This window comes from Gallus gallus, chromosome 3 (assembly GCF_016699485.2).
Source record: "Gallus gallus isolate bGalGal1 chromosome 3, bGalGal1.mat.broiler.GRCg7b, whole genome shotgun sequence".
Lineage (NCBI taxonomy): Eukaryota > Metazoa > Chordata > Aves > Galliformes > Phasianidae > Gallus > Gallus gallus.
In genome coordinates this window covers 27,444,181-27,457,457 of record NC_052534.1, presented here as the reverse complement: position 1 = coordinate 27,457,457, position 13,277 = coordinate 27,444,181, and the positions used below count along the sequence as shown (strand labels likewise).

General features: G+C 48.0%; 2 protein-coding genes across 4 annotated transcripts in view; both read right to left on the bottom strand.

Moving 5' to 3' along the window:
* SUPT7L (SPT7-like STAGA complex gamma subunit) overlaps nucleotides 1-11,131 on the bottom strand; it is a 65,743-nt gene extending 54,612 nt beyond the window's left edge. Inside the window, exon 1 of the mRNA XM_046939303.1 lies at nucleotides 3,822-11,131. The gene's annotated coding sequence lies outside the window, so the exon portion shown is untranslated. The remainder of the gene's footprint in view (nucleotides 1-3,821) is intronic.
* Nucleotides 10,099-13,277, bottom strand: part of LOC421419 (uncharacterized) — a 53,480-nt gene continuing 50,301 nt past the window's right edge. For all 3 annotated transcript variants that reach the window (NM_001326498.2, XM_015283813.4, NM_001326499.2), the window contains one exon: nucleotides 10,099-12,488. In NM_001326498.2, the coding sequence (NP_001313427.1) occupies nucleotides 12,360-12,488 (129 nt within the window). In that variant the 3' untranslated portion in view covers nucleotides 10,099-12,359. The remainder of the gene's footprint in view (nucleotides 12,489-13,277) is intronic.

Below are 13,277 nucleotides of genomic sequence, written 5' to 3'. Positions count from 1 at the left end.
TTTGGAAGGCTTTATGGACACCTTCCACAGCCCAGGTCAGCAGGAGGAGATGCTCTGAGCTGCTGATAATCAGCTCATCCACTGGGCGTGAAGAACGGCTTCCTTTTGAGAAGAGAGGCCAAACTGAGGGAGTCATTTACACCAGTGAGACTTGAGGGGAATACCATGATTTGCCAGCATCTTACATCCAGTAAGGCTTATGTGGGTGAACTACAACTACAATAAATAAACAAACAAACAAATAAAACAAGGAAGGAGAGAACGAGACACAGAGTAAATCCACTAAGATCAATAACGCTACATCAGATTTACACTGGTTAGTAAACCAAAGGTTACTGTCTGCTCTCCAGGACATTCGTTTATCACAGCCCTGGAGATTACACCATGGTCACTAAAACCAGAATCTGAGCCCCGAGGCTTTGGAAACAACCTCTTTCACTCAAAAATTTCTTCTTTAGCGATCCGTGAGCTGAGAAAAAGAGACAATGATGTGTGGATGGAAAAGCAATAAAAAAAGAATTAAATTAAAATTAAAAGGCAGCAAGGCTCCAAAGAATTTACAGATGTCTCTCCTCTCCTTCCCCCCGCTTCTCCATGGTCAGCTGTAAATATTTATCTGTCAGGCTGCAGGGAAAGGCAAGGCCCAAAGCACTTAATCACAATTCCAGCATGGCTGCCCTCCAGAGCACCCCAAACTCGGGGGGTGATGTGTTTTTTTTTGCAGCTTTGTTCAAGGAAGACATCTCTGTCCTTGGATGCGCAAACCCGGGCTTTGAAAAGCGGCTCACAACATCTCAAACTCTGGATTCTTTTTTTGTTTCCCCTTCTTTTTAGGATTTTTGTTGTTGTTGTTCTTTCTGAAGGGCCTGATTTTCTGTTTTAAGCCCAAGGATGGAGATCAGCTAGCCCTCCTGCCCCACTCACAGCAGCTCCATGCTGGAGTGACAAAGGAGGAGTGAGAAGTTGGACTGCAGCAGTCGGGAGCTTTGAAACCTTCCCCAGCAGCACAAGGATCAGTATATATCAGTATAATTAATAGAATCACTGAATTGCAGAATCATTTTACTTGGAAGGGATATTTAAATGTCAAGTAGTCCAATTCCCCTGCCATGATCAGGGGCACCTACAGTTGGATCACGTTGCTCAGAGCCCCCCCAGCTTGACCTTGAGTGTTTCCAGAGATGGAGCATCCACCACCCCTCTGGACAGCCTCTTCCAGTACCTCACCACCCTTATCATAGAAAACTTCTCCCTTATGTCCAGTCTAAATCTCCCCTCTTTTAGTTTGAAACCATTTCCCCTTGTCTTGTCACAACAGACCCTGATAAAGAGCCTGTTCTTTCTCATAGCCCCCTAGTGTTTCACAGACAACAATCAGACACGGCCCCGTTTTTCCCTGTGAAATTGGCTGCATCTCGGTGGAGTGTGGCAATTCCTATGGGGCACTCGGAGCCACATGACAGAAATTTGGGACAGGTGGAAACACTGCTGGGGATGGCCATCACAGGGGCTTTGGTTTTGGGGATATCCAATGAGAAGCACCTTGAAACACCGTTTCTCAGGCCACAGTCACACTTCACTGCTTCACTTCACTACTACTCCTACTTTGTCCAGTCCAAACTGTCCCTGCTTTGTTTTTCACATCTTCCTACCCCTTCTTCTGCATTCAGACCCAAAGTAGCATTGAGAAGCCATATATTCCCAGCAAAATGTTGCTGTTGAGTTTCCTCAAAGGAGCCTTTGTACTGAGCCATCCCCAGGGAATCACTTTCCACTTCTGGGAGGAGGAGCTGGGAGAGGAGAAGGGGAGGACAGAAGCATAGCATGCACAGCTGCAGCCTCCATGAAACACGAGGCGATCAGTAGGGCCACCCTCGGGCTCTCCTCCCACTCTGCGTCAGCCCCACAGCAGCTCAGGGGCTGAAGGGTGTGAAGGAGCAGCTGCAGCCATTTGGTGTCCCAGCTTCCAGCTGCCCTGATCAAAGCATAGCCTGGACTTCCTTCTGAGAGCAGCTGAGATGTCCACCAAAGGTTCTGTTGCTACTTCACCTTTGGATTCCAGACATTTTGTTTTTATAGCTCTTTGCAATTTTCTGCAGGGAACAACACGCTTATGCAAACCAGATCCATACTTAACACAATGTTTCCTAACTGGCCTTCAATGCGTTGTCATTGCCTCACCACTTGTTGCACAGAAACTGGCTTAGCATCTGATTATTTCTTAGTCTGTCTTCATGCCTTCCTGGGCAATGAGATCCTCTTCATTTTTCCCCTCCTTGCCAGTGTCTCTTGTAGAAATGCTCAGCTTCCTTCCAAAGCAAAACAACTAAGGAACTCCCTTCTCAGCAGTAATTACTGTAACCTTGCAACTGTGATGCGAAGGGAAGCTGAAAATGTGCCCCAGCTCAATCCAAAAGTTTTAAGAACCAAAACAGAAGTGATCATGCTCCAAACTGCACACTTCTGTAGTTTTAAAGCCAGTGCTGTCATATTTGGGCCCTCATTTGGGATTTTGCAGTCTCTAGGGCAGGTAATTCCATACCACTAAATCCTGTGCTCTGACAGATCACAGCATTGTTACTCAGCAGGCCATGGGATGCCCTCAGAGCACGACCTCCCCTTCAGGCAGGCTTTCCTAAAAGGATGTTTGCTTTGATCAGAATGGGCTACTAGCTATGAATTGCATCAAGGTTTCCAGCTTCCAGATTGGCTATGGAGATGCAGGGCAAAGTTTGGTGCTACCAACAGGTTCCCATATGGAACTTCAATACACTCAAGATCAGGCTAGATGGGGCTCTGAACAACCTGACCTAGATGTAGGTGTCCCTATTCATTACAGGGGAGTTGGACTAAATGGCCTTCAAGGGTCCCTTCCAATTCAAACCATTCTATGACCAGAGCGATTGGTGCGGTCTGCTCAGCTCATGAGCTTAAAGAGTGGGTTTTTTTCCTCCATGCAGTACTACAGCAGATCAAGAAAAGCCGGATAATTCAGTAGCTTGGCCTGCAGAAGAACTGTACAAATCCTGTTCACCTCTAGTACCTTGTTGTCTCTCAAAGGCAATCACAAGGCTGCAGTCTGTAGAGCACCACCGTAATGAAAGCCACAGAAAACCATCAATGATAGAAAGGTTAGGTGATTTAATACAAACCATACATGCTACTCAGAGTTTTCTGAGTAATCCAGCTTCTACGCGTCCTTGCTGCATTACAAAAATAATGCATCATCTCCCCTTTTCTTGGCTTTGTTACCGGGAATGAATCTCCCTCAGGACCATAACTGTTTCAAACGCTCTCTGCTCTACTTATATTTGATTTTATCCAGCAGTTTCAAGCAATTCTGATCCTAAATGACTGTTGATCTAGGGCTGTCTTAACATCTGCTTTGAAGCAGTTGTGTGCAGGTCTGTTTGAATAACACTACACAGGGCACAGACGACATAGTTCATCAATTAAAGACTCTATAGTGATCCGGCTGGCACAGTGTTTATCTTGACAGAGACATGTGACCACTTTGGTTTTCATATTTATGGACTCAATTTCAGGCTAACATGCATGTCTTTCCACTGTCTTTGCAAGATGAAATTCTGCTCTCAGCTGTGTGATTGCAGCATCAGAGGATTTACCCTGAGCAATGGGAAGCAGCGCTCGGATCTCTCTCCCCAGATCCAAGCCTTCCATCCTGCTCATAACCACATGCCCAACACAGTTGTGAACTTCATCCCCTCCCAGAGGTCTACGAGTTGCATGGGCTTTGCAGCCAACATGCACACTCCTGTTATCTGGACGTAAATCCCCATGGTCGTGGGGGACCATCCTACCTGGGCGATGCAGCTCCTCCATGGGGCTTGGCCTGGGCTCCAGCCTCAGCGCTGGAACTGTTCCCCTTCATGACCTCAACAGGAGCAGAGAACAGCCCTCCTCTGTGACCTCAGCAGGAGCAGGGACAAGCTCAGTCTGTCACAAGCACCGAGCTCTTCCTTTATCTGTGCCTCAGTTTCCTCCTCACAAGGTGATGGTAGCTCCCCCAATGCGAGCCAGAGAGAGGCAGAGGCCCTGCTGATGCACCATGCCCTACCTAACGTGGGCCTTCCCTTCTCAGCCTGGTGGAAATACGCACCGCCAGCAGCACTGCCGGCAGTGTGCCCGGCAGCTGGCGCTCCGGCACCCAGAGGTCACCAGAAGGGGGCTGCACTGCTCGCTGCTTCTAGGCAAAGAAGAGAGGGGAAACACTGGTGTTCTTCTCTGAAGGCACAGAGACCCTCTTCATCAATGGGCTGAAGTGAGGTCTTCTCCCTCCACTGCCACAAGGACAGAGACACCGCTCTGCCTGCACAGCAGTGGAAGCCGGAGGCAGGAGGAGCACGTAAAGCAGACAGATGGCTGCACAGCCAGCCCGGTTATTACCGGAATAAATTGGGTAAATCACAGGCTAAGCAGTTGCTCTCCCTGCGGTAGAAGAGGATCTGACACCATGATTGAAAATTAGCAGCATCTCGGAGGCAATCAGGGCCGGGAAGCTTGCTGTGCAGGGAAGCGCCGCTCCGCCGGGTGCTACACTTGGACTGTGTTATTACTGCACTTTAAACCACAAGAACAAAATGTTTGGGACATGCTAATGACACCAGGAGAAACAGAAGCATTTTGATTTGGTAGTAATTGTTGTAATTATTTTCCACTAGAGCAGACACAAATATAATGAGTCTGATTATTTATCAGCATTGTACACGAGAAAGAAAACAATGCCAGTAAATAGCAGTGGGTTTATTTTGGGGAACTGTTTAAAGCTAGGAGAAGACAAAGCATCGCTCTTCAAAACGGGGCTGGTGAACATGCTCCACTGAAGGTCTGACAAAGGCTTTTGGGGTTCAGAAGAGCTTTATATGACCCAGTTTTCGCTCTGCTCTATTTGCCTCAGTCACACGGCTTGAAGCCAGGTCTGCTGGGCGCCCTGCTGTCGAGCAGGAGCCTCTCTGAGGTCTGGGCTAAACGTCACACGTTGGCAACAAAACCATCCACGGTGGAAATCACTTGGGGGAAAAAAAATTGCAAAGGTGCTCCAGCCTTTTACAAGGAGAGTAGTTTTGTATACATTAAAGCATTCTTGCCCCAACACTAAAGACTGAAACAAGGCAAACAAAGGAGGAAACAAGTATGAGAAAACCTGGGAGCACTGCCTTGCGTTAAGACTTCAATGCCAAAACCTTTGGGGTGGCTCAGTGAAGGGCTTCAGAGGAACCTGAAACCAGGAGGGGGTGAATAAATAGAGACTGATGGCAGAAGACACGGATCAGATGGAGGATAGGCATTCACAGAGGCCAGAGAAAAAAAATGGGCCAGGTAGAGAGAAAAAGACACATCTCACACCAACAGCAGTGCGGTACAGGGCACTGAAACGTCACCACCCTTCAGTGGGCAGCAAACATGGTGAAACTTGCTGGTGCAGAGTGCCAGGGTGCTCCAAGGCTGCTCCAACGGCCTGGGAGCAGTCTTACATAGCCCCCTTCATGGTCTCTGCAGGACATATCAGACTGAGAAAAGTCCTTATGGGACCCTTCAGTTTCCTCCTATTTCTCTTGTCAGCAGGGCTTTGTTGTATCCATTTGTCACCCCACTCAGCAGCTCAATATCACTGCACTTTCAGTTCCTCCATTCACTTGACCTTGGCGCTACAATGCAGCAAACATGTCGGATAAGAACATGCCATCACTACTGGCCAACCCACTAACAGACCAAGCTATTATTACAGCGGGCAATGATGTGAGCAACCACAAAAAGGAAAACAGATTTTTGGGCTCTGCATGTGTCTGGAGCTATCTGCACATCCTGTCCCCAGTTAACTGAAAACATGTGGTCAAGGCCTGCCAGGCCACATGCAGCTACAGCCCTAGCTAGCTCCTGGAGTGCTTGCACCTTCCATTTCCTCACTCACTTCGTGAGTAAGCCCAGTAAAATCTAGCTCAGGAAATGGTGAGATACCAGGGTGCTTACATGCAGTCCTCACCACTGATGTTACCCTCCTCCTGCAACACACTGCTGTTCTGGCTGCATCCTCTTTGGCTTGCTCACCACTGCACAAGGGGTTACCGGTCACTGGAGGACACTTGCCTCACTGAGGTTTCCCTACATCCAGAAAGTATCGAACCACGGAATCACAGAATTGCTTGTGTTGGAAGGGATCCTTAAGGGCCTTTTGGTCCAATTCCCCTGCAACGAACAGGGACACTTAACAGCTACATCTGGTTGCACAGAACCCTGTCCAGCCTGAGGCTGACTGTCTGCAGGGATAGGGTGTCCACCACCTCTCTGGGCAGCCTGTGCCAGTGCCTCACCGCCCTTTTTGTAAGAAGTACATTGGGGGCTTTGCCTCAGGCCTCTATGGAACTGGGATTAGCCTTTATCCAGGCCATTTCTTACCTACTCAGGATATCCGAGACAAGAAAATAGAGTTAAACTCTTTTTGATAATAACACAAAGAGAGCACTCGGTAAGAAAACAGAGTGGACGTGCCTGTTTGGAGGCACTCACTTCAAACCCAGGAGAGAACAGAAAGGTGAAGAACCCCCAGAGAAGGGCAATATGGGGCTGGCACAGAGCAAACTGCCCTAAGCAGCCTTCCCACCGCTCCACCTTCCTCAGCTGGAGGTAGCATTTGTGCACGCAGCACTTCTTGGGGGGATTTGATTTCCTCCTTTCTTTTCATGTCTGTAGCCATGTAAATATTTAGCAGCCGCAGTGTCCTGTGGCACAAGGTTCCCAGTGCAACCCAGCGCTCTGCAGAGCTGCCTCCAGTTGTTTGCTTTGAACCTGCCACCTGCTAGCTTTATTTGATGTCCCTGAAGGTCTTGTTCAGAGGAGGAACAGTGCACACAATCACTTGCTATGTTCAAATGAGGTGGCTTTGTTTTGAGTCACTGTTGTCCAGGTGCCTCCTTTTTCAATTCAGGGGTGAAAAATCCCAACTGCCTCGAGGACGCATACCAGCCATCCCTAATTTTTTCTTTACTTTTCCCTAACATTACTGGTGTGACACATTAGAAAAGTCTGCTAGTTGTCACCACAAACGACTGAGACTGCAGAAACAACAAATAAATACTACTCATCACCCTTGCCTTCAGATACGTAACCCGTATCAATATCCCCCACCACTTCTACCTACAGACACTGCAAACACAGTGTCAAATGCGTCCCTCTTCAGCACAAGCTCTTCTGCCCATGCCCTAGCTGGACATCCACCAGCAATCACCCTGCCACACCAATGCTTGTACACATACCCACTGCCTTTAGTCTTCTGAGGTTTCCATCCACTGAGTTATAAATGCCACCACCACGGACGTGCCACTGTACACACAGTCTGAGCCTACGTAGCCACACTGCTGGTGCATACTCCCTCCAACTCTAACCAGATGGACACACACATAAAAGCATTCTTCCACCCCACGGCTCGCCACAATGTACTGTGCAAGTTCAGAAAGAACAAGGGAGAGCCTTACTGTGTTGCAGAGAGATGGTCCAGCCAGAGGAACGTTCTGCAGCTGAGGTGCTTCTGTGCCATGTTTCAGTGGCCTCCATCTTAGCCTGGGCTGAGAACCCTGGCTTTAGCAGCACTGCTTGATTTCACCTGCTTTCCCACTCAATCTAGTAGGTAAACATATAGATCAGCACTCAGCTGGAAACAGGTGGTAGGTGTTTTTTTTCTAAGCATTCAGCACGCACATGTGAGTGTGCTGCAAGGTGGGCTTCACATGTGTCAAACAAAGACCCAGGTGGGCACAGGACACTGCTTTGTGAGTGGATCTAACAGTACAGAGATTTCTTAGTCCAATGAAACAAACGTATGTCATGTGCATGTGTGTGCATATACATGCATTTACACGTAAGAAAATAGCGTACAAAGAGCCGGTCTTGTGTGGTGGTTGTGAAAGGATGGCCAACTCTCAGACTGTGCATAGAACAACCCATTTTGCTGTCACTGTGAGCTTGGTTTCCTTATTTTAAAAAGATAACAGACCAAACTTGATTCATTAACTAGAGAAAGCTATTAGACTATAATGGTCCCACTTAAATCCCAGAGAAGCCATGGGCAAGCTCTTCAAGCAGGCACCTGTCCCCATTCACTCTTCTGCAAATAATAAACACTATCTCAGAGCCTCTGAGCTGTACCTCAGCATAGCAGCCCTCCCTCCTCCCCTTGCAGGGTCTGTTTTCTGCTCTGAAGGGAAACACCTGCATGTCTCAAGCAAGATCAGATCAGAGCAGAGAAAGATTTCAGCTTAGAAATTATGGGCTCCCCTCCCACTGAACCACAGCCCAAACCTGCAGAGGCTGCTCTGCAGCCATGTCCCAAGGTCACAAGGGCCCTATGCCAAGCTGACAGCACTCACAAAGCGCTTTGCTCGTACCGCAGCCTGTGTGCTGCCCCTTCCAGCAGTGGAGGGAACATTTGGACAAAGTATTTTGGGAGCCACAGAAGTGGAAAGCCCTGCATGTATGCCAGAGGAAGCAATGGGAGGCCCTCAGGAGACTACAGCTCCTATTCCTCTGGCTTCTGCTGATGGCTTCCTCACTGGTCTCCAGCTAGCCTCATTTCCACATGCCAGGATCCAGCATTTGAAGACAACCAACATCCTTAGCCTCCTTTGTAAGCTACGCAGGTTGTCACAACTAGAAAACCATAAAGACCATAGTGAATACCACCATTCTGTTGTATCACCATAACCTGTTTTCTGTTAGCTTCAAAGCTGTTGCTTTATTGAGGCTTATCATCATGTTTTACCACAAAAATTATCCTGTTTCATCAATAACAAGGAGGTCCAGCTTACAGGAAAACTGAGCGATAGGCAAAATCTAATGTAACCTAAATGTACATTGGAGAGCTAGACTACAGCCCTGGGGGCCCGAGCTCACCCAGACCAAGCAGCTGACTGCACCCTGCAATGCACTATGCCAGCTTTCTCCTGTACTCTGGCTTCAGCAGGCTATGTACAGCACGGGTGATACAAGTTAAGCACAGCCCTCTGTACACTTTTGCACTTCTGAACAAGCACAGCCTGACAGAAGCTTACAGATTATTAGGCTTGTGGAGACATAAGGCCACTGCATTTTGAACTGCATCTAGGGGACCAGAGATAGGCACACCAAAAAGTCAAGCTGCTTTGGAAAGGAGAATAAAACAGCACCACAGAGAAAAGCAACCCTAGAGAGGAGGCAGCAAGCACACCTTATAACCCTCAGAAAACAGGCCAAGGCCAATTAACAATGAGCTGCAGCTGACATAGAGGGGAGGATTTCAGGATAAGAGAGGTGGCACAGAGCCTAGAGGAGATGGGAGCTTAGATAGAAGAGCAGAAGGGGTCTCCTGGGAATGAGCCTAAGCAGGACTGCTCAGGGAATTTAAGCTGGTCTCTGTGAGGCCTTAGAAAAGGGGCCAAGACTTTAAGCAATAGCCTTATGAGAGATTGGTTCAGATAAATTGCTAGGAGCATGAGGGCAGAGGCAGGAATTAGTTCAGGGGGATAGCAAGGGGAGGAGGAAAATAGTTACTAGTACCTGAGATGGGGCTCTTAGAGCAAGATCAAGAGAAAATGGTGAGCTTGTTATGCTGCTGAGGAGAGCAGAATGAGCACCCTGTCTGCAAGCAAAAAGGCTGTTGAGAAACTTACAGGGGGGGAAAAAAAAAGCATAAGACTTACAGAGGATTAAAATTGTGAGCCCAAGCTCAGCTGTGGAGTCACCCACCCTTCTGTTGGTGAAACGGATACCTCCAGCCAGATCATGTACAACCCCCCCCATGCAATAGGCTGTTCACTCAGTAGCCAAAGGGGCTCCTTGGTAGGAGGAGTGCCAGTGAGGGCTGATATACTGTACCAGGAGCAGCTGCACATGGGAGATCCCTTACTTGTGGAAAAAATAGGTATTTGTTACATAAAAGTTCTTGATTATTTGTTTCCAAAGCTATTCTCTTGCAGGCATAGCTTGTGATTTTGGAGTGCTTGGGACTAGCTGTGATGTATCACAACTTGCTCTACTCCATCCCCTCTTATACCCCTGCCCACAGATGCCCAGAAGATGGCAAATGCATGAAACCTACCAGAGGTGTGAATATAGCAGCTGTTACACTTTATTTCATTACTTTTATTTTTCCTTCTGATTGAAAAAGAAAAGACAAGAGAGGAAAGTTACAAAAAGTACTAAAAGGCAACAATACAGGCAGGACATCCACATTCCCATTCATGGGGCCCCCAGGGAAGGCAGCCTGCAGCATCCACACAGGCAGGAATAGAGCTCCAGGAAAGCACCCCAAAAGCACAGGTGAGGGGCCACGAGGGCTGCGTTCCTCCTGCAGAACAAGTAGTGGGCTGCAGCTGTCCCTTCTCTTGAGCACGGGCACTTGGTCTGAGGAGGTGATGCATCCTGTCCTGCCCTGGTCAGCTCAATCTGGCAGCAGTTAAAAGCTGAGGTGTGCCGTCCAAACAAGATAAGCAGTCTCTACAGGAGTGGGAAGAATCAGCAGAGGAACTGCCTATGTCAGAAGAAGGGACTTTTGCAGGGAATCACGATGATCTGCCTGAAGCACCTCACCAGAAAACCCAAGCAGTCCTTTGGAGGCAGTGCTGGTGTGGAAGGTGGTCCAGCTGTGATACCCTAGGGCCAAGGAGCAGGCAGAGCTTGGGCAGCATCAGGACGGACATCCCCTCACTGCCTTGCCCAGCCACTCTGCTTGCCTGAGAGAGGCAACTGGCGAAGGAGGGGTGGTGGTAGGAGATTCAGGTCCCTTGGCCTAGGTGACCTTCAGGCTTTTCCCCAAGGGTCCCATAGCACAGAAAGTACCAGCATGTACTAGTTCACTCTGTGGCCTCCTACTAAGAGCTGTACTGACCCCTGGTCTCATCCTAAGAGTGGCATCAAAGACCTCTACTGTGGAGCAGATTTAAAAATAAAATTGATTTTATATTATTATTCACAGTTGCTCCTCTTGATCCAGACAAGTAAATTACTCACTCCAGCTTGCACCCAGACAGATGCAGATTCAAGCTGAGGAGTGCTGAGACAAAGAGGTTACTCTCTCCACCAGGTACTTGCAATAAAGACTCATCAGATGCAGCAAGAGGAAATGCCTTGTTCCTCTGCCTCACTATGACAGGTGACAGCTTCTCCCGTTAGCTGCTGCCTTGTAGCACAAAGCACATCTGTGCCTCAAGGCCAGACTCCAGTGGTAACAAAACTTACTGTGGTTCCTAACTGCTGCAGGACTGTCAAGAGAAAAGAGAAGCTTCCTTCTTGTTTCTTCTGCCAACAGCTGGCTACAAAAAACTCTCCTTCCTCCCACTTCATGCTACATACAGGAATACCTGCTCCACTGGGACAGAACAGAGGTCTGTCTGAATTTAATAGCCAGCCTAATGGAGTAGCAGACAACTTGCTGGAGACACTTGTTTTGTTCAGTCTGATGATGCCAGTTGTGTTCAGTATCACTACAGGTGCAGCAGAGTATTGGGACAATGCTACGGACAAAAGCTGCATATCCCAAAACAGAGGCAGCCTCAGCAGAGGGGAGACCCAGGAGCATACAGACACGCTCACGTTCTTCTCCCTGATGATGCCAAGAGAGAACTGAAGGTGGGCACTCTGCTTCTTTGGATGGCTGAACACAAATCCTCTATTGTATATCTTTATTTTAACCCCCAGTGTATAATCAGAATGCTCATGCCTCCCATTTCAATCTCGTTTTAGATGATATTACTGAGCCAGCAGACTGGCTGGAACATGGAACTATATCTTCTGTTTACCCCAGCCCACATCCCTCTCCCAGGGTCTTCGCTCAAGAAAGCCTGAATTTAATACAATCCTAACAGTCTCAGAGAGAGATCCTCTTCCTTTGCAGGCAGCCTAGTATAGCCTCTGTTTCCAATCCTGCCCTCCTTTTTCAGTGCAAGAATGGTCAGATTTACATCAAAGTACTGTAGATCCAAGCACTCTTGGAAAACTGTTTGGACCTGATCACTTTTCACTGCTGCCATGCAGGCTATACGAGCCCCTGAACCCCTCAGGAATATCTTCAACTATCACATCCACGTGTTCACTCTGGTGGCTGCCCTCACAGTTTTGAACCTGTCACCTGTCTCATTTTGCACTTGAAAGACAAAAATCTCTCCACCTGCTAATGCTCAGATGTGGCAATGGTATGAAACCAGTCACTGCTGCAAAGCGGTATGTTTCCTTCTGCCAGAGAGACTGTATTGCAAATATGTGTCACTGTCCCCTTCTCCCACACCCAACCCCCCGGGCGTCACCATGTCCCTTCCCACTGCCAGGCAGGCGGTTGGTTGATAGTTCCTGAGGTTTTTGGAGAAATTCCTTCAGTAGGCACATGACGGTTCTTCCACTGGAGCTATTGGGCTCAGCGGCTTCAAGGTGCTGAGGGAACGGAAGGCAAAGGTGGATGGATCATACACAAAGTGAGGTGGCGGGCGGCCTCCGTTGATGCTCTGCGAGGGAATACAAAGAGTGATGAAGTCAGTACTCACATAAGCTGCAAGCAGTGAGGTTCTTGCCTCAAACTCTTTCTCACTCCCTCACACCTCCTTGTATGAGTGGTCATGCTTGTACTTGCAGCAAACAGCACCAGCCCAGGCTAGTCTCCTTGCTCCTATTCTTCCTGTGTAGAGTATGCCGCCCCTCTCAGGACTGAAGTCTCTGAAATCTACATCACCAGGACTCATCGTGCCTGTAGCCACTCAGGTATGCAGAACAAGGTGAGGATAATCAGCAATGCCTTTTTCAGAGTCCCATCACCATTGCTGCCAGAAGGCAATATACGGATGCATAAAATTCAGATTCATTTGTCTTTAAAGCAGGCATCTACTATACTTTTAGTTCAGGGAGATAAACCAGGTCACTTCTGAAGACTCATTTCTCAGCCCTATTTTTCAACAGCTCTCCTGTAAGAAATTACAAATCACTGTTTCTCAAACTATGAAGTCCTAGACACACAAACTATGAAGTCTCCAGAGATTTGGTTCCAGACTTTACAGTTTAGGCTTTCATCATTGTTTTTCCTCCCATCCCATTTACCACACCTCTTCTTACCCGTTGTTTTTGTTTCCTCTTCCCCTCTAATTGATTTGACTTGATTTTTAAATTATCTCACTTCTAATCCACCCGCAGCCTCTCTGCTCTTTCCACATCGTAACAGACAAACACTATGTTTGTTCCTGAAATCACATCACACCCAGAAGTATTTCATTAACTTTTCTGATAATCTCCATGCTGGCAGG